This window comes from Brachyhypopomus gauderio, chromosome 15 (assembly GCF_052324685.1).
Source record: "Brachyhypopomus gauderio isolate BG-103 chromosome 15, BGAUD_0.2, whole genome shotgun sequence".
Classification (NCBI taxonomy): domain Eukaryota; kingdom Metazoa; phylum Chordata; class Actinopteri; order Gymnotiformes; family Hypopomidae; genus Brachyhypopomus; species Brachyhypopomus gauderio.
The window spans coordinates 2,972,237-2,999,363 of NC_135225.1; the positions used below are offsets into that span (position 1 = coordinate 2,972,237).

General features: G+C 45.8%; 2 protein-coding genes across 3 annotated transcripts in view; one reads left to right on the top strand and one right to left on the bottom strand.

Moving 5' to 3' along the window:
• The window catches only part of lzts2a (leucine zipper, putative tumor suppressor 2a), a 43,733-nt gene extending 40,191 nt beyond the window's left edge, over positions 1–3,542 (top strand). For both annotated transcript variants that reach the window (XM_076974476.1, XM_076974477.1), the window contains exons 4-5: positions 8–277; positions 432–3,542. In XM_076974476.1, the coding sequence (XP_076830591.1) occupies positions 8–277; positions 432–1,241 (1,080 nt within the window). In that variant the 3' untranslated portion in view covers positions 1,242–3,542. The remainder of the gene's footprint in view (positions 1–7; positions 278–431) is intronic.
• A 199-nt stretch (positions 3,543–3,741) lies between these two features.
• On the bottom strand, positions 3,742–25,977 carry pdzd7a (PDZ domain containing 7a). Its single transcript, XM_076974732.1, has 15 exons — positions 25,256–25,977; positions 24,896–25,033; positions 23,481–23,655; positions 22,462–22,638; positions 22,174–22,321; positions 20,607–20,667; positions 19,446–19,913; positions 17,999–18,202; positions 15,020–15,195; positions 13,570–13,661; positions 13,305–13,396; positions 11,964–12,035; positions 10,068–10,649; positions 8,571–8,671; positions 3,742–4,780 (listed from the first exon to the last, which is right to left on the bottom strand). The coding sequence occupies exons 1-15, from the start codon at positions 25,605–25,607 to the stop codon at positions 4,631–4,633; spliced, it is 2,988 nt and encodes a 995-aa protein (XP_076830847.1). The 5' UTR covers positions 25,608–25,977; the 3' UTR covers positions 3,742–4,630.
• Positions 25,978–27,127: the final 1,150 nt, after the last annotated feature.

Below are 27,127 nucleotides of genomic sequence, written 5' to 3' on the forward strand. Positions count from 1 at the left end.
TGTCTAGGTGTACGAGGAGAAGCAGAAACGCTGTGAGCAGGAGCTGGAGGAGCTACGTCAGACCTGCGCCTCCCGCATGAAGCAGGCGCAGCAGAAGGCCCAGCGCTCCCAGCAGGTGCTGCAGCTACAGGTCTTCCAGCTGCAGCAGGAGAAGAAGAAGCTTCAGGAGGACTTCTCCCAGCTGCTGCAGGAGCGCGAGGCCCTGGAGAAGAGGTGCGCCTCCATCGAGAGGGAGCAGACCCAGCTGGGACCCCGTCTGGAGGAGACCGAGTGGGAGGTGAGACCAGCAACGACAAAAAAAAACTAGCCTGATGCTAGCTGGGCTATTTTTAGTCCTTCGGAAAATATCAGGCATGCGCTTTGGTGATGAACCTTTTGGTCTGTTATTACAGTGTTGTGCTAACGTGTGCGAACATGTTTCTGTGCTGCAGGTGTGTCAGAAGTCGGGTGAGATCTCCCTGCTGAAGCAACAGATGAAGGATGTCCAGGCCGACCTGGGCCAGAAGGCGGCCGAGATCGTCGCGCTGAAGGCCCAGCTGCGAGAGGCGCGCTCCGAGCTGCAGGCCAGCCAGGCGTGCACGCAGGAGGCCCACGCGGCCACGCGCACCCGCACGCTGGAGCTGGAGGTGTGCGAGAACGAGCTTCAGCGGCGCAAGAGCGAAGCCGAGCTTCTCCGTGAGAAGGTGGCCCGCCTGGAGGAGGAGTCCGGCCGGCTGAGGGACGCCCACGCCCTCCTGCCCTTCTCCAAGGGCCACTGCATGAGCCTGCCCTCGCCCGTCAGCCAGGGCCGCGGCGGAGGCGGGCTCGGCCACCCGCACGGCCCCGCCCGCATCCACAGCCCCGCCCACATCCACAGCCCCGCCCTCCGCGACAGCGAGGAGCAGCGGCTGGCGTACGAGAGCGACGAGGCCAAGGCGCAGCGGCAGAGCGCCGACACGCTCCACGCCCTCCGCCTGCAGACGGAGTGCCTCCGCGCCGAGCTGCTGCGTGAGAGGAGGCGGGGCGAGGAGCAGCTGGGGGCCTTCGAGGAGGAGCGGCGGGTGTGGCAGGAGGAGAAGGAGAAGGTGATCCGCTACCAGAAGCAGCTGCAGCAGAACTACATCCAGATGTACCGGCGCAATCGCGAGCTGGAGCGGGTCATGCGGGAGTTGAGCCTGGAGCTGGGGAACAGAGACGTGGAGGAGTTCGACATGCGCACCACTGACATCCACTTTGAGGAGATCACAGCCACTGAGATCTAGACCACATCGGCTAGACCCGTCCCCTCACAGGTGTTCACTGTGCTCGAGTGGAGCTCACCACACCACATGCACACCGGAGACTAGCTGTCTCCTCAGGCCGCGGGCCGTGTTAGTGTTAGACAGCCTGGACACTGCAGTATTTCCTAAACACCAACATTGTTATTATGGCCTTGCTCCTTATGTGCACCAAACACGTAGAAACACCTTAAATGGTGCTGTGCCCGAAAGCCCGAGTAAGAGAATCGAAAGTGTTCATGGGAAAGTTCTAGTAAGTTGTTTTCTCTGCTCTGCTGGCTCTCAGCCCGAGTCTTCTTGTCTTCAGATGTTGTAATAGGCCTGTTGTGATTCGTGTTTGGACACACTGAACGCACTAATGGAGGAGCAGAACCAGCCCTGATGGACTCCTCGCCCTTTCTATCAGCATTAATATTGATGTCATGGATCTAGGGGCGTGACCAAGTCTTCCAGGAAGAGACCAGCCCGGGCTGGTCTGAGCACTGAGACGTGTCAGCTTGTGTTGATTGATTTCATTTTTGGAGTTTCTTTCACCGCTGGTTGACATCAGTGGTACCTGTAGTGCCCTGATCATGGCTGTTATAATGCAGGAGTCCACGAAGACACGAAGAAGTCCCTCTCGCCGTGTTCACTGCTCACTCTGCACCCAAACACTAATCACTTTATTTACAAGCACTATTTTTCTAAGTAGATCTTTTAAAAATGCAGCCCAAATTATATTTTGCCTGTATTTTCTTCAGATCCTCATACATTGCAAAGTAATGAAAGAGATTGCAATGCACACAATGTAGCGTGTGTGTGCATGTGTGCATGTTTCTGTAGCAGTTCACCACCAGGTAGAAGAGCGTAGAGTGATCTCACTGGAATTACCTGGATATGACATCACACAGATTACATATGCTGTAATATGCAGTTCCACCACACTGGGTAGATTCACTGCTGTCATTAGTAGCAGAGATAATGGACGCAGAATTATTCGGTTGCCCAGGTTCAGTAATACTAAAATGTGGCCACAAAAAGGACATATATATATATATATATATATATATATATATATATATATATATATATATAGTATGTTAAAATTAGTTTTACAGAATAGATTGAATATTAAATATATATGATATATATTTTTATATACATATATAGCACCTCAAACTATTTTGTGATAACACATTCTTTGTGATTTTAACAGTTCAATATCTTGTATGCTTCAACAAGTAATCTAAAGTGATCGTTTGCCATCAGCATTTTATAAGGCTGTTGTGTGTTCTTCTTTTTTCTCTGTGTGTAGTATTTTCTTCTCAAACATCATGGAAAGTCCACTCTGGTATTATGATGTTTTTATATTAGAAAAAAAAATAGAATTCTGAATGTTAGAGAGATTACTTTTACCAAGTGCCAATCAGTTCTTTGCTACAATCTGCTTATTTAACATTCTTATTTAACATTTTCCTTTTCCCAGATAATTTATATTTATGTGAAAAATGAATTGGTTGCTCCCACCATGAATTGGTTGCTCCCACATGAAAGCCAAATTAGCCACTGTACTAATCCCTGCTGCGCATTACAACTGACTCTCCTCTGCATGAGTCTAGTATAGCTGCTTACGTTACATGTCTCTGTCCCAAACTGAAGCCAGACTGAACCACTGTATTACAATATCTTGGTCTAATAGTTTACACTCTGTTCTTTGTTTTGTTTTAGGTCATTTTGCAGTAAATTACATGTAACGCTCTTGTTAACTCATGTAAACGTAGCCTTCAAGTCCTCTACATCCCCACTGCCTGTGGGTGGGATCTAATTTGTATTTGTCACTTGTATTTCTGCTCGACAGAGAAGCACTGTGATTGGATAAGGAGGTGCTATCCAATCAATTTCATGCTTTTCACAACCTGATCATATTATTAACTTTATTGTACTGATCATAATTAATGCCTTTTCAGTTATCTCACAGCAGTATCTCATCACACACGTACTGGAGATGTGTACAAAGGTAGTTCCTGCACCCATTCATATCCATACCCATGACTAAAACACACTTGTAAATATGTCTAACAATGTTGCATAACATATTTTAATCTTTAAGCAGATTTCAGAATATCTCAAAGGTGTAGCCACTGTGAATAGACCAAAGCAGAGTAACGTATTTGTTTTAATCTTTTGTCTTGTCTGTCGTGTGTTCTTTGTCATTACATAATGTTTGTAGTCACATTATGTATATTTTCATGTTGTACATTTCTTGTAAAGAAAAATGCAGTGTTTTTAATAAAAAATAAGTCACAAGTCTGGGACTTGTTTAATTATACCTTGACTCACTAGATACTAGGTTTGACTCACTAGATACTAGGTTATGTCATTTACTTATTGTTATATTGAAAAAAAGATGTTATATTACTGAAGGACTTAATGACCAGTGATAATATGTCAATTTTTTATTATAACATTAGACACAGGACTGTATTAAAAGAAGTTGAAAAAACAGTATCATTCACCTAAGTACAGACCCCGTGTTTCACCACACAGGAGTCCCAGAATGTAGTGCTTTAAGCACAGTTAATGCACAGCTGTAAGGCACTCCGCAAAGGTCACTCATTCATAATGCCCCAAGTGTTCCGCTTTAGGTAATGATAGATCAAGGCAGACGAAGACTGTGAATGTATGCTTGCATGTCCATGCCAGAAATCACATTCTGAAAGCACTGGCTAAAGACAGAAGAATGGAGCAGGCTACAGGTAAGAATGCAGCAGACATGCAGCAAACAGGCCAGAAAGTTCTAGACATCCACTTTATCAAGACATCAAATCTGACATGACACAGAGACATAACATCTTGTAACATGGCCTTATCTGATCTCTGCTGGGTATGCCAGCATAACTCTAGAACACTTTATTACTTTGCGCTGCTGGGATTGGTATTATAATTTAGATTATCACCATGCCAACATGCTTCCTATCATATTACATTGGCTGAAGCATATGCTATGACCATATTTAGACACTAACTCTCACTGCCATATATTTTTGGAGCCTTCTCACTGGTGTGCAATGATGAAGCAATACTGTAGTCTTGACATGTGAGAGCAGGGTTTTGAATATTAATAGTGTTATCAATGCCACTGAGTTTTCATATGGGCGTACAAATTCTGCATATGAGATTGTGCATCAGTTACAAAACTACTGGGTGAAATGATACGGTGAGCAAAAAGGCACTGGCGTGTCCCTGACCAAAAACTGCTCTCTGTGAGGAAGTTCTCTGAGGAACCTTACCCTTAGGACCACTGGTCCGGCACGCACATTGTGATCACATGATGGAGTGATATGCACTTCCATTGTAGAGTAATATATATTTGTAGAGTAATATATATCTCTCCTTCAGTCTCTTGGGTTCTTCGGGACTTTGATGACAAATTCCATGGGGTCTCGGGCCTTGTTGCTGAAAGCCCTCCTTATTGAGTCCACTGCGTGCTGGTGGGTGACTCCCTGGAGAGACTCTCCATCGACTGACACGAGCTCGGACCCAGCCTGCAGATGCACGCACGCACACAGGAGGAGAACAGGACGTTAAGTTCAGATTCAAGCTCTCACCCATATGTTCCTCTGTTCTTGGCAGCACAGAGGTGGACTCACAGCCAGGACAGATGAACGACAGAACATCAGGTGTTCACAGTGTGATCACGTTTGTTCCGCTTGTCTTTTAACACCTCCGAATGAGCTCATCCAACACGCTCCACTACAGCCAAAGCTAATGTGAGCTCCCTGTTTGTAACATCTGCTACACCTGGACACAGATTCATGAACGTGTGATGTTACCCTCCCTGTTTGCTCCTCTGGCCCTGTACATCCAGCAGCCTATAAATCTGAAGCTCCTTCAGCCTCATGTCCTGAAGCGGCTGAGTTACACCACCGCAGCCGATAACACTGCGTCACCTCCAGCTCAAGGTCTTACACGCACACATATGCAGTAGTTTCCATTAACAGCTTCTTACTTATGTTTCCTGTTGGAAAAAATATTGTATAGTACGTAATTAGGAGCTGCGTTGGTAACACACTGTTCTCTCACAAACACACACACACACAAAACAGAACCGCCGATATACCCACACTTCCTTTGTCACCGTAGCAGGATACATCTGCTTGGAGATATCCCTGTATTCATCGCCGTTTTCCTCACGCTTCTCTGGCCCCCCAGCATTGAGCTCTGACTGACCGGAGGAACACTCACACCAACCTACGCTCACAGCTGCACGTCACTACAGTGTAACTGCTTAAATGAACGCTCAACACTTTTCAAAATGTTATCCCTTTCGATTTCTAATACATTTGGCTGTAATATTCCAGATCAGTAGGCATTCTCGTTTCTCTTGCTGTTTCATAACGTATAGCTTGAGTTCGGTCATGATGTGATTTTCAATGCAGTTAGATTCACTTAACTAAAAAAGCTGATCAAATAAAGCACTTAAGCTGACTCAGGGCCATTAAGCTAAATGCGGCATAATCTGGTTTAGACCTTTCATGGCCATTTAAGGGCCCTAGACTCATTCACTCCCCTTGAGGCTGCAGTCTGAATGCCTTCCACTGGACGTCTACAGCCACATTTATGGTGCAAACAAACATTTCATGCTGTGCTGCATGCTAGCCACCTCACTAACACATGAAAACTACAGAGAAGACCCGGAGGTTTTGTGGGTGAAGTACTCTAAGGAGATAAGCTGCAGCATGTCTGAACTGTGCACGTGTGTAAGGGGCACTAAAGGGGTTGTTAAGATAGGATGTCTAGACCAAACATATATGCACATGTATATGACACTGTGATGTCTTCTGTGATAACCTTACATTATCCCCCCTTAGACTTGAGAGAGACAGACAGAAAGAAGAGAGAAGAGTGAGGTGCTTCTGGGAGTAGGCCAGCACTGAAGGTCAAAGGTGACCACGATGGTGTTCATGCAGGAGGAGGCGTCTCTACACCCCTCTCTGGGCTCTCTGTCACGAACGTGAGAGACGTTTGGACTCACACACCTCCAAACTGAAGCTGGCTAGCGTCTGCTTCACAGATAGCACAGCTGTCACTGGGACACCAGGACCAGGACGTGTGTCAACACTGCCATACACCACTCTTCCCCACGCCAGATAACAGTTCTGGAGTGGTTATAGCACAGTGTGGCCTCAAGGTGTGAGAATGAGTGATGTGTCAACCATCGTTATGTGTTTAACAGACACACACACACACACACACACAGTTATTTTTTATCTTATTCTTAGGTCTCCTTACATGCCGGAGGTGAGAGGAGTCTGTGGAAACCAAAAGGCCCAGAATTTGATACTAGATCTCCGGAGTAAGTGCAACATGAGTCTCTCACAGAGGCTCAGGATATGCTGTCATATGATAGGATGTCATCGAGGCAGAACCACACACACACACTCACACACACACTCACACACACACACACACACACACACACACACACACACTCACACACATACTCACACACACACACACACACACACTCACACACATACTCACACACACACACACACACACACACACACACACACACACACACACACATACTCACACACATACTCACACACACACACTCACACACACACACACACACACACACACACACACACACACACACACTCTCACACACACACACACACACACTGACACACATACTCACGCCCACACACACACACACACACACACACTGACACACATACTCACGCCCACACACACACACACACACACACACTGACACACACACACACACATACTCACGCCCACACACACACACACACACACACACACACTCACACACATACTCACGCCCACACACACACACACACACACACACACACACACACACTCACACTCACACACATACTCACACACACACACACACACTCACGCCCACACACACACACACACTCACACACATACTCACGCCCACACACACACACACACACACACACACACACACTCACACACACACTCACACATACTCACACACACGCACACACACTCACACACACTCACACACACACACTCACACACACACACACACACACACACACACTCACACACACACACACACTCACATACTCGCACACACACACACACACACACACATACTCGCACACACACACACACTCACATCCACACACACACTCACACACACTCACACACACACACACAATACATGCCCAAACACACACATATGCTAGGGATTCCAGAGAATGGGCCCAGGGTCAGTGTGATGGTGTTCCAGTGTACCATCCTGAAGCCTACAGAGACTCTACCCCCAGAGCTCTGCCCTTCTCTGCCCACCTGGACTGGCAAGAGGCCTCTGATGTTGTGGAACGCCAGGTACAGGTGAGAGGTGTGATTATATGTCCGATTATGCTGAAACCCATCTCCACACTCATGTATTATTCAGAGGGATTCTTCTCCTATACGATGTAGCTACTAATAAATTAGGAATGCATTCATAGCAGTATACTTGAGAAAGTAAGTGTGTGTGTGTGTGTGTGTGTGTGTGTGTGTGTGTGTGTGTGTGTGTGTGTGTGTGTGTGTGTGTGTGTGTGTTTAAGAGAGAAGGTCATGTATGTCTTATGGAGAAAGTGAGAGAGATTGCTTGAAGAGATCCATTACTTAGAGGACCAACCACAAAGTAGCACATTTCCTGTTCAGTGTTCGCTCATCGTGAACGCTCACCGTGAACGCTCACCGTGAACTCTCATCATGAACGAGCTGTGTCACTACAGCCCATGAAAATACATGTGTGCTCAGCTCATGTGTCAGCAAGTGTCACTCAAAACCACAGCAGACTGCATCTTCACCACAGCGGGCAAAACGTCACTCCAGAGGTCATTACTGAAGCCATCAACACACAGATCACTACACTACTGCCATGTTTCAAATGCTTACTGTAATCACACATTCAACTAGGGTAGTTAACACATATCCAACAGGAAGTCTAAATATTCAATGTATATCTTTACATACATTTAGCACAGTTCAAATATATTTAAATGTTACTGTGTTCTACCTTGTGGTATTCATTCACCTTGTGATTTTCTAAGGATAATGAAACGTGGATAAATGGTAACTATTCCAGTTGTGTTTACCACAGGTTTTAGTGAAAGTTTCACCAAGGTAAAGGAAAGCCCATATCAGGTTGATGTAGCAGGTTCTGTAGCAAGGCTATATAGTGTAATGTAATAGGGTCATTAGGACCGGAGGTGTGTGTTGTAAGGGCTGCACTCTCCATGTGTAGATGAGAGTTGGGAGTAAACAAAGTGTGCTTGGTACCTTCAACACCCCACTGGTGGAGGCAGCTCCCCCTGGAAATATCTTCTCAATCTTAATCACCGGTTGAACCTTCGACTCCATTCCCCCGGAGATGCTTATTCCTGCCAGAAGAACATGAATATGAGGAATGCCACCACTGACCTACGACCCAGATTACCAACATGCAAACAGAAGAACATTCACCAAAGTCCAAATAACACTGGACATTTGGTATCAGGTTTTGTGCTGCTCACTTTGATGTGTCAGCTCATGCCTACGGTACCCTGAGCGTGGACTAAACGCTGTCAGGAACCTTATGAACACACAGGAGGAGCACAGAGGGTTCAGATCTGAGCCACGTCTGCTGCGTGCTCGACGTCTTTGTGTCCTTCTACACTTGACCTGTTTTAGGACAGATTATATAACCCAGCGTGATGGTTTTGCTGTCAGCTCACTGGTGCTGCCATCGTGTGTTTTATAGGACGCCATTATGTTTCATTGACACTTTACCATAATGACAGCCTTCTATTGGCTCTAGAGCCTCAGTGTATTACACCGTGTTGCCCCATTTATTCTGAGAAACATCAATAACAGGAAATGTACGTTTAGTGACAAATCCCAATTTAGACTGTCAAACCCTTAACTTTAATTTGTCGTATATCTTTATTTCAGTAAATAATAAACAATCTTGAAGCTATATTGTACCTTTCTTGCTGTTAAAATGTGTTGTAGGATACTGCCTGCATGGGGTGACTTAGTGCCCTCTACTGGTGAGGTGAAGATAATGTAAATGTAAAATGTAAATGTAAATGTGCCATATTTTGCCAAATTGTGATTTTTCACCGCAATCGAAATTTGTCCTCAGCTTTTTACCCTAAAAAGCCCGGCGCCCGGGGAGCAGTTGGGGTTAGGTGCCTTGCTCAAGGGCACCTCAGTCATGACCTCAGGTCTGGGAATCGAACCCACGACCCTCCGGTCACAAGACCAGTTCCCTACCACAGGACCATGACTGCCCCATGTGTTGTAATGGTCCAGTTGTTACAGGGAGTTACTTGCTTTATAGAAAATGTGCTTAGTGCGCATGCTGGAATGAATGAAACATTTCTCTGCACACAGTCCACTGGGGCAGTCATGGCCTGGTGGTAGGGAACTGGTCTTGTGACTGGAGGGTCGTGGGTTTGATTCCCAGACCTGAAGTCATGACTGAGGTGCCCTTGAGCAAGGCATCTAACCCCAACTGCTCCCCGGGCGCCGGGCTAGGGCTGCCCACCGCTCTGGGCACGTGTGATCCACAGCCCCCTAGTAATCACTGGTGTGTGTGTTAACTGCACAGATGGGTTAAAAGCGGAGGACAAATTTCGATTGCGGTGTAAAAAATCACAATTGACAAAATATGGCACATTCTTTCTTACATGGTGTGTTGCAGTTTTGTGCTTTGATTAGCCCAGGTTTACATTAGACTCACATTAGTTCACTAATGTGATAAACCCCACAGAGATCGAGTGTGTCTACACTCACCCAGAGACTGTTTGGATTTTGGGATGGAAACTGTGGCCAGTTCATACTCTTTTACCGGCAGCCTGTCTTGGCGGTTCAAAGGTAATCCAGCATGTCCGTTCACCTGTTCCATCTCCGTGGTGTCTGACCTAAACACCTGGGCCAGCGGTGTCCTGTTCCGGCTGTGTGCACTCATGACTGTGTACTTAACCTCTCTCCCATTCCCAGACTTCTTTCTTGCAGGTTTGCTATGGCCATTCCTGTAAGGGGACCTCCCGCGCTCAGGTGTGGTATCTCCCCTGTGGGAGTTCTCTGTCTGGGGCAAACCATCTGCCTGTCTGCGGGGGGAGCGCCCACGCCGCTCCGTGCTGCGAGGAGACTCGGTCAGCAGCCAGTTGGGGTGGGAGGGGCTTGAGGAGCGCTGGCGGTGGGGGTCGTTGACGTAGCCGTCTACAGGTACATCCAGCAGAGGGGTGAAGGTGCGGGGAGGGGGGGGGCGCCCCGTGGGGAGGCCCGACAGCTTCAGACGCTCCAACTCCTCCCTCAGAGCACGCTCTCTCTCCAGAACCTGCGCAGGCTGCAGCTGGAAACCCCCCCTGTAGTCTGGGACAGAACAGAGCCACAGGTGTGCTTCAGTCACTGACAGTGAATGCAAATACACACACACACACACACACACACACACTCACATACACACACACACACACATACACACACACATATACACACACATATATACACACACACACACACATATACACACACACACATATACACACACATATACACACACACATACTCACATATACACACACACACACACACACACATACACACATACACACACACGTATACACACACACACACACACACACACACACACACACACACACACACACACACGTACACACACGTACACACACACATATACAGACACATACACACACACACACACACACATACACATTCAATAACTTGTCCACAAATACGTAGATGGCGTAGGCAGTGATGTAATTTGTCATGATATGAATGACATTTAGCACAGAAAGCTCCTTTAATATAACATCACTTCTGCTTACAGACCCAGCATCTGATATCACTGGTCAAACTTAGACTCTTTTATGTTGTATACGGCAAAACAAGATTCAAAACATTCACACAGTCACACACAAACCCACACACACAAACTCATTCAGATTGTAGGGGCCTCTGCCACTGAGAGGCTTGAATTACTCCTCTGTGGTCCATACAAAGGACAGACAGGACTAGCAATAAACTTCAGACCTGCGTGGGCAGTTCTCAAAGGTTAAACAATGCAGTGAGTCTTTTGTGCATTTCAGCAGTGATTATTGTTCATGACTCTGAGGCCCGGGGTGTCGGCACTGCCAAGCTCTGCACAAGTCCACACCCACCTCTCTCACGTCAGGGGCCCAGGGGTCACTAGGGGGGCCGGCGGAGGACGGAAACGAATGTGACAGCGTCTGTGTACTGATCTCCATAACTGGAGTTCAGTGACCTTGGACAGACACTGATACAGTTCAGGATCCTATGAATGACTCTTTACTGTGTACAACGGAGCTATCAGTGTGGCGAGCCCAGCGAGGCCTGGACTTTTAAACTGGAGGATTTTCGAGAAGGCAGACCTATGTGTGTGTGTGTGTGTGTGTGTGTGTGTGTGTGTGTGTGTGTGTGTGTGTGTGTGTGTGTGTGGGTGGGTGTGTGGACACGGAGGATTAAATGTCAGTGAAAAGATATTTGCCTCTTCTACTCGGACATTTCAGGACAGGACATGTCGGGGGCAGGGAGTGGAGGTGTGTGGGTCTGTGCTGACATAACCGTCCAGTGTGCGGAGGACAGCCCAGTTCTGGAGAGGGAGGGATGGAGCACACACGGAGGCCCAGGTAGGAGGCCTCTTACCTGGGATGGGGGTGATGAGTTGTCGGCGAGGGGTGCCCCCACGGTGGGGTGAGCGCAGCACCGTAGAACGCACTGAGAGAACAGCACAGCACACACGGTCACATGACAGCACAGCACACACGGTCACATGACAGCACAGCACACACGGTCACATGACCGCACAGCACACACGGTCACATGACAGCACAGCACACACGGTCACATGACAGCACAGCGCACACGGTCACATGACAGCACAGCACACACGGTCACATGACAGCACAGCGCACACGGTCACATGACAGCACAGCGCACACGGTCACATGACAGCACAGCACACACGGTCACATGACAGCACAGCACACACGGTCACATGACCGCACAGCACACACGGTCACATGACAGCACAGCGCACACGGTCACATGACAGCACAGCGCACACGGTCACATGACAGCACAGCACACACGATCACATGACCGCACAGCACACACGGTCACATGACCGCACAGCGCACACGGTCACATGACAGCACAGCGCACACGGTCACATGACAGCACAGCGCACACGGTCACATGACAGCACAGCACACACGATCACATGACCGCACAGCACACACGGTCACATGACCGCACAGCGCACACGGTCACATGACAGCACAGCGCACACGGTCACATGACAGCACAGCGCACACGGTCACATGACAGCACAGCACACACGGTCACATGACAGCACAGCACACACGGTCACATGACCGCACAGAACACACGGTCACATGACCGCACAGAACACACGGTCACATGACCGCACAGCACACACGGTCACATGACAGCACAGCACACACGGTCACATGACCGCACAGCACACACGGTCACATGACAGCACAGCGCACACGGTCACATGACAGCACAGCGCACACGGTCACATGACAGCACAGCACACACGATCACATGACCGCACAGCACACACGGTCACATGACCGCACAGCACACACGGTCACATGACAGCACAGCGCACACGGTCACATGACAGCACAGCACACACGATCACATGACCGCACAGCACACACGGTCACATGACAGCACAGCACACACGGTCACATGACAACATCTCAGAACACACATCACCCAACCAGGGCACATTGTGTTACCCTACTCAAAACAACACTGGTGTCTTTCTCCATTAGTTAGAATCAAATTACTACATTTTTGGTAACTAGGCACAGTAACAGGGAACTAATTTGTTTTCTTGTATATATTATGTATTATTACATGCTAATTAAATATTAACACAGATATAATAGAAACAGAAAACATATATGTGCTTTGTAAGTAAAAAAAAAGCACTAAAAATAATTTTCTTACCAGAGCGGCTCTTTAAGATGTCATAGGCCTCCAGTTCAAAGGGCATAACCATGCTGTCAAATCGACCCAAATCCGTGGGTGGAATAATCATTCTAGATCAGGGAGAGTTAAATAAAGACCGTGTTTAAGAAATCCTGAGAAAATAGGAAAGTATAAGCAAAGTGTCATATGCTGTGTTTGTGTTTGTGTTTATGTTTGTGTTTTTGTTTGTGTTTATATTTGTGTTTATGTTTATGGCATGTGCCTCTGAGCCTCCCCTCCTCACCTTATCTCCCGTAGCAACAGCAGCTTCTCAGGCCTGTCCAGTATAGCCAGCAGGGGGCGCACCAGCTCCTCCAACACCCGCTCTGCTAAAAACTACAGAGTACAGAGCACCAAGGGTCACCCGTCGCCCTTAGTAGCTCAGTTAAGATCAGATTCTCCATCCAAGAACAATTCATGTATTTCTCTGTTCCAACTCCCAACACACCTTTGCCAGGTTATCAAGAGATGCTGGTCATGTGATTGAGAGTTCAGGTGTATGATGAGAACAAAACAGAAACCTGGACTGGTGTTGATGCACAAGATCTAGACTGAGAAACTCAACTCTTTGTTGAGAGGGCTGTGGTTGACTTTAGTTGAATGAAATCACCACCTGTGTGCAACAGTAATGTCAGCTAAGCACTTCACAGAAATACTCAGCATTGCTGATTAATGCACTTCTAAACACTAGACCAGATCGCATATTAATAACCTGAAACAACTCAAATGTGTAGGTTAAATTAAACAACTCAGGTGGAACCCATGACCTCTAATCAGTCAAGTAGATCAAATGTTTATTTTCTTTAGATCTGATGACGTATAACATTTGATCCTAATATCATGGCTAATCCATCTTCTGTGAGAGCTGCCTGCAGTATCGCCAGTACATTACAGAGACTGAGGGAGCTCCATGTCTCTGACAGCAGGGGCAGAGATAATGCTGACTCATGTCTGATGCTGTGTAATGCTGACTTGTGTGTAATGCACACTTATGTGTGGTGTTGTGTAATGCACACTCGTGTGTAATGTTGACTCATGTAATTGTGCATGAAGACACACATTACAGGTGCATAAGCCTTATTTTAAATATAATTACGGTTACAACTTACAAATTGTAGTCTGTGTTGGATCCTGAACACCATAAACACAATCATACAATCACACACAATCATAAATGCTATTTATTAAGTTTGCTTGTATTTACACACACACACAGTGGGCTGACACGCACAGACACACACACACACACACACACACACACACACACACACACACACACACTCAGTGGGCTCACACACACACACACACACACACACACTGGGCAGACACACACACACACACACACTCAGTGGGCTGTCACACACACACACACACACACACACACACTCAGTGGGCTCACACACACACACACACACACACACACACACACTCGGTGGGCTGTCACACACACACACACACACACACACTGGGCAGACACACACTCACACACACACACACACACACACACACACTCGGTGGGCTGTCACACACACACACACACACACACACACTCGGAGGGCTGTCACACACACACACACACACAAACACACACACACACAGTGGGCTGACACACACACACACACACACACACACACACAAACACACACACACACAGTGGGCTGATACACACACACACACAGTGGGATGACACTCACCCTGTTGCAGTGTCTCATGACTGCAGCCACCTCGTCCTCACTGAGAAGTTTGCAGGCCATGTCTTCCACCATGGCCATGGTCTCAGCGCTGGGCAGGAGATCGGGTCGCCTCACCCCGGCCCGCGTCTCCCGGGGAGAACTCAAGAGAGTCACGGTGGGTCGACGCCGCTCTCTACCTGGGGACATCACAACGGGGGGGTTACCCTGCCAGGGGGGGCCCTCAAAAACACCACTGACTGACTGACCTTCAAATGAAGGTTGTAGTTACATCCACTAAGGGATTAAGCAGCTGAGTTGTGTCCAACTCTTTATTAATGTAGATATCTATTCAGCCAATCACAAGCTGCAACTCAATGCATTTAGGCATGTGAACAAGGTCAAGACTACCTGCTGAAGTTCTAACCAAGCATCAGAACAGAGAAGAAAGGTGATGTAAATGACCTTGAATGTGGCACGGTTGTTAGTGCCAAACTGGATGGCCTAAATATTTTAGCAACTGCTGATCTAATGGGACATTTATACATAACCAGCTCAGTGCTTTACAAAGTATGGTCCGACAACACTCCAGTTAGTGGCAGTTTTCTGGGTAACGAGAATCTCTGGGATCAAACAACACTGGATGTCTCCTGTCACCTAAGAACAGGCAACTGAGGCTACAGTTCACAGGGGCTCCACAAAACTGGACAAGAGATTGGAAAAATCTCAGTTTCTGCAAAAATAATTTGAATGGTAGGGTCAACATTAACATAAACAACATGAAAGCATGGATCCATCTTGCCTTGTATCAACATTTCATGCTGCTGGTGGTGTAATGGTGCGGGGGTGTTTTCTTCTCATACTTTGGCTGGTACTTTGGCTGTGTTCTGGGTGTTGAAGTTAAAGAGAGTGAATACATAACGAATTGTTTACTGAGCAGAGCTACTATGGCCAAGCTGAAGGCCACTCCACATGAATTACTGCATAATTAACTGCAAGGCAGCTCTCTCTCTCCCTCTCTGCCTCTCCCTTTCTCTCCCCTTCTTTCCTTTTCCCCTCCCTCTCTCCCTCTCTTTCTCTCTCTCTGACGCAACCCCAATTATGCCGCCTGCTGGCCTTTCAAGTGCAAATGTATCTCTTCTTCCACACCAGCATCACACTCACTCACTACTAAAGAGTTGAAACAAAATTAAAATGAAATAAATCATTGTGTTTCGAGATTTGTGTTTCTATACCCATTTGTGACCCATTTCTTTCAGTTTGAACTGTGTGAAACAGTAAATATGTTGTATGAAGTGTAAGGGAACTTGTGATTTACTCTCTGTGACCCTCAATCTGAATCTTCTGACATTTTGTTCATTCTGTTATCCGTGTCTGCCCCTCAGTTAGAACTTCTCTTCTCCATCTTCTACATTTCCATTACCCCCATATCCAGTCTGATGGTCTCCATGGTTCTTGCTTTACCGATAAGGACAACACCAATCATACATTTTGTCACGTGGGTCAGCCCAGATGCCACCAGAGGGTGCACACGTACACATCCTCACAGTCACGCACGCCCACTCCGACACAACACACACCCTCTCACCCCCGGACACTCCCATTATCACAATCACCCAAATACTAACACCTGCCCCTCATTAGTACTGGGCCCAATAAAGGCCCACAGGTTGTGTTGTCCAGTCCGTCGCCTCACTACGTGAGATATAGCCTGCCCTGCAATGAAGCTGCCGATTATCTGTGGACCCTCACCATCATTTTGGACTCTTGAGACCTTTGTGTTTGTCCTGCTAAGTGGCCTGAGTTTTTGTGTTATTTTTAAGATGGATAATAAAGCCTTTTGGTTACAGCCTCTGCCTCCTGCTGTCTGTCCCCGCGTCACACATTTGTATGATTACAATTCTTAACCAACCGTTTTAAGCCACATTTTAGTTCTTCTGTATTTAAGATGTCTTTAAAACTCTTTCCTGACACCTGTGTTCTCCTTGTGCAACAACAGAACACTGAGGGCTGAATTAATTCATACTGCTGTTTGTGAACCTTGATGGTAATGATCTACGTCTAGAAATGATTACAAAGCTAACATTAAACTAGCTTACTAGCTAGTGATTAGCTAGTTTAAGTTACGGAAACTACAGAGGAAACTATTGTGCTGCTATACATGTGTCTTATACATGTTTCTTATACACGTCTTATACATGTGTCTTATACATGTTTCTTATACATGTTTCTTATACACGTGTCTTATACATGTGTCTTATACATGTTTCTTATACATGTTTCTTATACACGTGTCTTATACATGTGTCTTATACATGTTTCTTATACACGTGTCTTATACATGTTTCTTATACATGTTTCTTATACACGTGTCTTATACATGTTTCTTATACACGTGTCTTATACACGTTTCTTATACACGTTTCTTATACACGTGTCTTATACATGTGTCTTATACATGTTTCTTATACATGTTTCTTATACACGTGTCTTATACACGTGTCTTATACATGTTTCTTATACATGTGTCTTATACATGTGTCTTATACATGTTTCTTATACATGTTTCTTATACACCTTTCTTATACACCTTTCTTATACATGTTTCTTATACACGTGTCTTATACACGTGTCTTATACATGTGTCTTATACACGTGTCTTATACATGTTTCTTATACATGTTTCTTATAAAGTGAAGAGTGAGCACATTTGATATTTGAGTGTGTATAACATGAAGTCTATGTGTGTGTATGTATGTATGCATGTGTGTCTATCTATTTTTATCACTACAGTACACAGTTGTGTGTTATGATGCAGTACGCAGTTGTGTGTTATGATGCAGTACGCATTTGTGTGTTATGATGCAGTACACAGTTGTGTGTTATGATGCAGTACACAGTTGTGTGTTATGATGCAGTACACAGTTGTGTGTTATGATGCAGTACACAGTTGTGTGTTATGATGCAGTATGCGTCTGATTATCACTGTCTGCATGCTCTCACCTCGTTCATTATCTGGATGCGTAGGTGACTTGGACCGTCCCCGCTGAGCGTCCCCTGTCCTCGCAGCCTTCCTGTCTCTCGAAGCAGACCTGTCCCTCTTGCTCTTGAACAGCAGACTTACAAATGTCTTGGAGCGCTGCAGGGTGCTGCCCGACGCCTCAGACTTCCCCGTCTGATGATGTTTCTTCTTCTTCTGTTTGTCTTCTTCTTGACATCAACACACACACACACACACACACACACACACACACACGTGCGCACATAATACACACTTCAGTCAAGTGAGTGTAAATTTGAGGTTTACAAAGATTCTGACATCAGACAAGTAGAGAAGAGGATAGAGGAAGAAAGAGGAAAATAAATATATGATAAATAGTGTTAAAGAGAAGGAGAAGAGTGGCCCACATGATGGCACTATCATGATTGAAATACCAACCACTCACAGCTGCAGTAAGAGACGCCAACGCTGGCTGGTAGTGAGGGGGGACATATACACTGTACCGTTTATACTGCACATTCATTTCTCACGAGGATAGACCCTCCTCCCCCCAACCCACAAATCTTCCTGAATCTCACCCAGTAATACTTATGTATTATGCATTAATCAAAGCAAATTTAAGCACATAAAAGCCATTGTAGCACATAAAATTGCTCCTTACATGTGCACGCTGTACCAATTAAAACCTGACACCTGTAACACAGCGATCCAATCAAACCTGACAGATACGCAGCTTCTGTCTTCGCCCTTTCAGGCATTTCAGTAATTGCACCCATCAATAAGCCATGTGTGTGATTTATGATGAAATGATGGTATAAAAACTCAGTTTTGTATTAGAGAACTGTGGCAAGAAAAGTCATCGCAATCGAGTGCTAATAGATCATTAATCATTTAAATGATGCCAATTGAATGATAATAGGTAATTAATCATTTTAACGGTTTCTCTGCAGGAACAAATTGAGGAACCCTTAAATAAACCGGAATCTTTGCAACAGTGATTTGTGAAGCAGTTTAACTCAGCACTGGTCTTGCAAGAGATTAAAGCAGCCATCTATAGGTAACTTGACAAAATATTCAGGATGGTATAGCATCATCATAAAAGAGATACTGTATACTAACCCAAGGACCATCATAAATCGATCTGTATGTTGACCATGAAAGTGATAATACCTGTTCCATCACTTAATCAACCTTGCGAGTGAGTTTTCTGAGAGGACAACTGTTGGAGGGCAGGTCAGACGCTCTGTACCTGAGACAGTGATGAGACTCTGTACCTGAGACAGTGATGTGACTCTGTACCTGAGACAGTGATGAGACTCTGTACCTGAGACAGTGATGAGACTCTGTACCTGAGACAGTGATGTGACTCTGTACCTGAGACGGTGATGAGACTCTGTACCTGAGACGGTGATGAGACTCTGTACCTGAGACAGTGATGAGACTCTGTACCTGAGACAGTGATGTGACTCTGTGAGCGGCGGATGGGTTTGCGTGGCTTGCTCAGGGCCATCAGCACTGCGGTTTTGGGTGAGTCCAGAACCTCTCTGTCTCCAGCGGAGAAGGTCCTCGTCCGGGCCCGGCCAGTCTTATCAAAACTTCCACTCCGGATCACCGTGTCCTTCAGGAGAACCGTCTCACCCACCATGCGACTGGTGTCCATAGAAGCAACTCTACCAGGGAGGGGTGAGACGTCGGCCCCTGGAGGGTCGGTTTGGATGGCCGTCTCTGTCCGGTCAGAGCTGGGCCTACGTGAGCGGTCCTCGGTTGAGATGCAGACATCCACCATCTCTGAGCCGAATACAGGTGGGAACATGACCTGGGACAGGCCGCTGAGAGAGCTGACTGGTGTCCCAGAGGAGAGGGAGGAGGTGGAGGAGTCTGACGTCTGGGAGGAGGACGGCTGGCCCACGCTCCCCACTGACAGAGAGTGACAGATGGAGTGAAGGATGGAGAAAACTGTAAACAGAACTGTGCATGCAATACTATGTCATACTCTATGTTACCTAGTTGTACTGTGTTACTTAATCACACTCTATGTTACCTAGGCATTCTCTACTTAGGCATACTTAGGCATACTCTATGTTACTTAGGCATACTCTCTTTTTCTTAATCATACTCTGTTACTTAATCATACTTTATGTTACCTAGTCATACACTGTGTTACTTAGTTATATAAAATATTGCCATTAACTCTTGTTAATGTCAAATACTCTATGTATAGAAAAAAGAGCTCAATATAGACAATATAAAGAATGCATAAAACATAAATATACCCCTCAACTCTGACATGAAACATGAATATCCCCCTCAACTCTAACATATATCCCCCCTCGACCCTGAAGTACACACAGTTCTAGACTACTCCCAGAGTTATGAACACTACTCCACTTTCACTCTGTGTTAAACGAATGGAAAGGACTGGGAGGATCTGATATGTGTTCAGGCTGTGCTCTCCTTTCTGACTCTGTGTGTGTCCAGTCATTAACACTGTTCTTTACTGATGTCTCTAAGATGAGTCCAGTTGAGATCAGCAGTGGCAGACACACAGAACGTTGTGGAAATGAGTGTATGTGATTGTAACTGAAGTGGATCTGCAGGGACTTTACGTACGTTTATTGAGCCAGCTGTATTCTGCTATCATCTCCTTATACGCAGGGTACCGCCCAGCTTCCTGCATTAGCAACACAAAGACAAAAATGACTAATATTTCAAATACAATGTTAAACATTTTGTTCGGTGAGTGGGACAGAATAGAACGTGGTGGAGAGAGACTTAAACGATTTTCCAAAGTCCATTCTTGGAAGGAGTGTGAACTCATACCACATGTGTACTTTAGCTCTTCTCCACTGATCTCAGTGTGGATGCATAGAACCGCTGAAGAACCTCTCATCCCAATAGCCCACAAAACCCAGAGACTTGACTGCCCTGCTGGCAGCTTGCCTTCCTCAGGAAACACAGCGTGGAAAGGCATGGTGCTCACAGTGCTAAAGAACCTTCCCTAGACAAAAGACTCTTCCCAGACAGAGTCAATATAAAAAGCTCCCCTGACAGATTGAGATGCTGCTTTTAAATGACCATGTTTGAATGCTTTCATGTTCTCTTGCTCCTGGCGTGGTACACGCCGTGCTGGGCAGCGTGCCTGTGTCCTCCCTGATCAGCTGACCATCTGAGGGGTCAGGAGAAAGTCACCGGGGCACTGATACCATTGACAGGGACAACAGGCTGAACTGGGCAAGGCCCCATCTGCTTACAGCACCAGTGTGGTCTTGGGTCCACACCGTGACACTGAGAGGGGGGGGGGGGGGGGGGGTGAAGCAGGCTGGGGAAAGGCCACTAAAAAAGACACTTTCTGCTGATTATCACCCGATCCCCGTGGCCTGGTGAATAATGCACAGCCCCCGGGCCGTTTGTCACAGGCGGAACCCGAGCTCCTCCAGAGTAAAGTGAGCAAGCAGGAATGTGAAGTCTAAACACCAGCTGTCTGCTTTACTGCTCCATCTTAGTGCTGTGCCCAATAAGGAGCCGTGTTGCTTAACGCACTATACAATAGTTAGTGTGCCTAACTGATAAATCACCTGCTATACGCCTGCATTGTTAGAAATAAACACAGGCACATGTATACTGGGGAAAGATTTATACTGACAACATTTATTAAGACTGAGGGTAATGTGCCAACATGGGTCAGTTGTGCTATTCAGATAGAGAAGACAACATATGTACGGGACTAGTTGACATTCAAGGCATTGAGGAAAGGCATTTAAAGGCCTAACAGACTCCTCTTAATCATGGAGCCCTCGCACTGTTTGCAATCTGTCTCTGTCTCCCGCTACGATGCAAAGCTGGGCTTCCAACAGAGAAGTGATCTTACACACTGTAGTGTTAGACACATCCAATCTATAATGTGTCCCATAAATAATGTCAGTATTTAAATGATTGTAAGATATTCAGAACTATGGACCCTGACTTGGAAATGCATTTGAATGTTTTGGCTTATTTCTAAGATAAGCATATAAGATAAGCATAGTGATTGAAACAATTTAATTTGCGTCACAAGCATTAAATCTTGGAGTTTGGTATTGTGTCCTAAGTAAAAACAAATCCAATTATATTGCAGGATCAAACCATATCAATTGCTTTTGTCTGTAATAATCGGTATTTCGTAAACGAGAGCTCTTACCTTAATGGTCAGCATGACGTGGGTGTGGCTCTTCAGGACTTCCACTGCATTGCTATGGCTGATATCATCGAAGCTCACTCCGTTAGCTGCCAGAATCTGATCCCCCATTTTAATACCATTTTGCTCTGCCAGGCCACCGGGGTCCAGCCTCATCAGTGAAACAAACAGCCATTAAGGTTGAGAATATGGCTATTACACTAAAGGGATCAGTGACTTAAAATTGAATTTTGTGAAATTTGTATTAAGATACAAAGCCTAGTGCTGTAGATGGTCTCCTGTGGTCCATACTTTGAGACGTAGATGCCCAGGCCGAACTCCTTGCCCCCACGGATGTTGAATCCAAGACAATAGTCGTCAGAGGTGGTGTAGAGGTGCACTATCCTGCGCAGAGCTCCATCTGAGCTGCTCTCTGAAGGGGTCTGCCCACTCTCCTCCACCACCATCCGTCGATGGATTAAATCCACCCTGTGATTTGTACACAGAGGTGCCGCTGTTCAGTTACCTACATTTTCACCCCAAACTGAATTTCCTGCTAACGCGTACATCACACATAGAGCACGTGCTAACACACACACACAAGCATAAACTCCACCTTTATAGTTATTGAAAACACACTTGCAAATATACACACAGCACACATTAACGCACACACAAAGGCACGCTCCAATACACCTGTCCACTGTTCTATCACTAATTGCAATGGCTGTAAAGACCCCTGGGGTAACTCTAGTGCCAGTGCACGGTACGAGGGTAGTTGGAAGGAGACTGTGGGTTTACATACATGATAAGGAGAAGAGTGTCAGACTAGGGTAACTCTCCACTGTCCTCTGCTTATCTTTTTCATTTAGACCGCTTAATTATACATGATCATTGAGCATCAACTCTGCCTACAAACAGGCTTAAAATAGCCCTCTGACCTGGCTAGGCTGGGTCCATATATGTCCACAAGGCCTGTAACATGTTCATAGCCTTAACTGCTAACATGATACACTTAGCCCGATGCATAACAGGCTTGTGTGAGAAGCTACATAATTGTGACACACAGTAATTTCAGAAACAAATCGGAAAACACATATCTGCACAGCATATGTTCACTGGAATATTTTAATACTAGTGACATATACTGAAACACCCAGAGGTTATTTCTTAAACTATATGTATGTATTTCTTTTACACTACATATGAGCAAAACGGTTGTCTTGATCAGAATGGCACGATATAAAATAAAATGCTTTAAAGTCCTCACTATGTCACGATGATCAAATGAGGCGATCTGTAATTGATTGGACAGGCGGGTGTGCTCCTACCAGGTGGTCTTCTCCTTGGAGTAGCGGATGCCGGGCACCTTCCCCACGCGTCTGACCACCATACGCAGGCGGTTGTTCCCCGTCAGGACCCTCACTGCGCTGCTCATGGTGATGCTCTCCAGACTGACCCCGTTCACCTCCACCAACTTGTCCCCGACACACAGTCCCGCCAGCTCTGTGCACAAACACACAGCCCCATTATCCCATTATATCCCAATGGGAAACGGGGGCACACACAATACAAAACATTTGAAACATGTAAAATCTTAAAAAAAAAAACAAAATAATTTCGTGATTTGTTGTCTTTTACAATCACAATGTCCTTTAAGGGCCATTACAATCCACAGACCACAACAGTAACAGCAATCTATGCCTGATATTGCATCACAGAATGAGCCTGTAGCTACACACACCTGCTGTGTGTGATACAGTGTAGCTAGACATACCTGCTGTGTGAGATACAGTGTAGCTACACATACCTGCTGTGTGTGATAGTGTAGCTACACACACCTGCTGTTTTTGATACAGTGTAGCTACACACACTTGCTGTGTGTGATACAGTGTAGCTAAACATACCTGCTGTGTGTAATACAGTGTAGCTACACACACCTGCTGTGTGTGATAGTGTAGCTACACACACCTGCTGTTTTTGATACAGTGTAGCTACACACACTTGCTGTGTGTGATACAGTGTAGCTAAACACACCTGCTGTGTGTGATACAGTGTAGCTAAACACATGTTGTGTGTGATACAGTGTAGCTACACACATGTGTGTAATACAGTGTAGCTACACACCTGTTGTGTGTAATACAGTGTAGCTACACACCTGTTGTGTGTAATACTCTCTGCTCTCTTCACTGTCTTCCAGTAGCGGCATGCATCAGATATAAAACCTTGATGCTTGCTTACAAAGGCAAAAATGGACTGGCAACAATCTTCCATTAGCTGCTAGGACTGCAGAGCCTATTGCTATCTTCAAGCGTAGACTGAAGACTCACCTGTTTGTTGAGTTCTTACCAGAGCACTAACTCAGCTGATACCACTTGCCGTTGTTCTTAAATTGTATGTCTGTCTATGGTTATTTGTGCTTCTTGGCAAATGCCTAACTTGCAAAACACTAGGTAATGATATTGACTCCTGTAGTTTAGTAGTAGTCTGACTCAAAGGTATCTTGAATTCTGGCCTATCAGAACTATTTCCTAGGATGTATTCTGTGATCAGAAGCAAATCACTTTGTAAGTCGCTCTGGATAAGAACGTCTGCTAAATGCCGTAAATGTAAATGTAAATGTAAATGTAATACAGTGTAGCTACACACACCTGTTGTGTGTGATACAGTGTAGCTACACACCTGTTGTGTGTGATACAGTGTAGCTACACACCTGTTGTGTGTGATACAGTGTAGCTACACACACCTGCAGAGCTGTCGTCCTCCACCTTGCTCACGAAGATTCCGAGGCCGTGTTCCGATCCACCTCGTACGCTGAAGCCCAACCGGCCATCTTCGCTCTTGTCCACGGTGATTGTGTGGATGTCCTCGCTGTCATCCCCACCTGTGGCCAATCAGCCCCAAACACAAACCCACAACAATCTCCTCAGGCTAAACACCTTTATTCATATTACTGCTCTAATACCTCCACCTCAGATCCGACTCTGGGCCTTCACACGTGATTTATAACTCACACGTCTTGCGTTCAAACATTAAAGCTTTATAAAAAATTATGTGCTAATTAACATTACAATTAGCATTTAAAACAAGCATATGAGATGCTCACCATCCACAGGTGCATTGATGAGGATGACGCGGCCCATCGGGGATGAAGACCTCGCTCCTCTGTGTCGCTGCTGCTTCTTGTGTAGGTACCGTGGCAACGTGGAGGTGCCTGAGCCGCCCGGTTGGACTCCATTCGTCATCTCCCTGTGAGCCTCACCAGACAACCGAGCCATGGCAGGATGGGAGAGCGTCCCGGGGCCGGCAAAGCAAGTGAGCACCTGACCCAGAGGCCCGGTACCAGTCACAGGAAGAATGCTCCACAAGATGAATGTAATGCTAATGTAAACTCTGTCGCAACGGCAGAGAAGAACCAGACTGTAACGGGTCCAGATTTGCAGTGTCTCCTCACCCATATGCTCTTCAACAAGATGCCATGCTTATGTCCACAAGATAAAACATTTGATCCAAGTACAGGCGCTCTAACCATGTAGTGTGTGTTGGGGATGTTGGGATTGTCTCTTCTTGTGCTGCTCCTGTTTCTGTCTGGAGGAACCGCTCCCATTGGCTAAGAAAGTGCATGTAGATGGAGCACCTGTTCTCTGTTCGTAAGCAGCAGTTTGAGAGTAGTGTCTTTTCCCCCTAGCTGAGGCCATGATGCGATACCTTCAACCAAAAATAAAAAACAGGGAGTTCGTGCAGGAACGATGACGCCCGATGACGGTGAATTCCCAAGGGAGATAAGATGACCTGATGCACGTCTTTCGCAGTAGCTAGCAGAGTTTACGTAAGACGTGTGACTGAAATGACAGCAAAATTGGAAAACAATTTGAAATTGTTTAGTTTCTGGGAAACTATTAACAGCAGCGGTGAAGCGCTGTTTATAAGCCGACATATGACGCGCTTATCGTCAGGACCATGGACAGCGCTCGGACAACAGTTTGCCTAAACAAATGAAACGGACGCTGTTTTGAAACGAACGCGATTCGGATGCTTCCAGTGGACCTGAGTCCCATAGAGAGACTTAAGTTCAAACCACCTTTTAAAAATGCTTGTTTTTCTTTAGCTTAATCTCAGTAAGAAACAAATGCATTCTTCCCGCACTAAGAAGTCAATAAAAGTATTATTATAATAATAGCATTCTGAGTGAAGCTAAATTAGGTCTTATAATAGGCATGTTGTGAAGATACAGGACGTCCACATACCTATAAACGTCATTACACAACTGTCTGCACGTTGTCTACGGTTTAAACTTGTCACCTGGTAGTTTTAGTTCGTCTAAAGAACAATCTAAGCGAATTAAACAAACAATGTTACCTGTCTCCATGTTGAGCTGAATGATCTCACCTGAGAGGAAGACAGTATTAGTCTCCTCCAGCCCGCCTACCAGCCGTGACGATTGGATTACCTGGAATAGTTCAGTTGTGGCACTGCAACCTCATTTGATCACGAGAATGGCAGTCACCTACACATCACAGCGTATTATTCAAACAAAATTAGATTTTAGAGACCCCTTATTTAATGTAAGCACTTTAAAATGTGCTAAAATGTCTCAGGTGAACAAATCAACAAACTCCAAGGGGTTTCCTTTGATTGAGTATCTAAACGTAACCTGGTGTTTTGTAAGAATTTAAAAAATTAGAGTAACTATTAAAAAATGTCACGCTTGTAGGTCAATGTTGGCGTGCGGAAAACTACAGGCCTTTGTTTCATGCAAAATTCTAATGGCCTGCTTTCGTCGTCACGCCATTGCCTTGGCATGAACTATGCTGCCCCTTACTGTTCACTTCTTGTCATTACATTGCTATAAAAACTAATAACGATAGTTGTTAATGGAATATGAACCTCAGTTGATTTCGTTAGCCTACATTACTGTAAAAATATATGGGAGAGTTGTAAACAGCACACGAGGATGTAATATGGATATGTGTTAAGA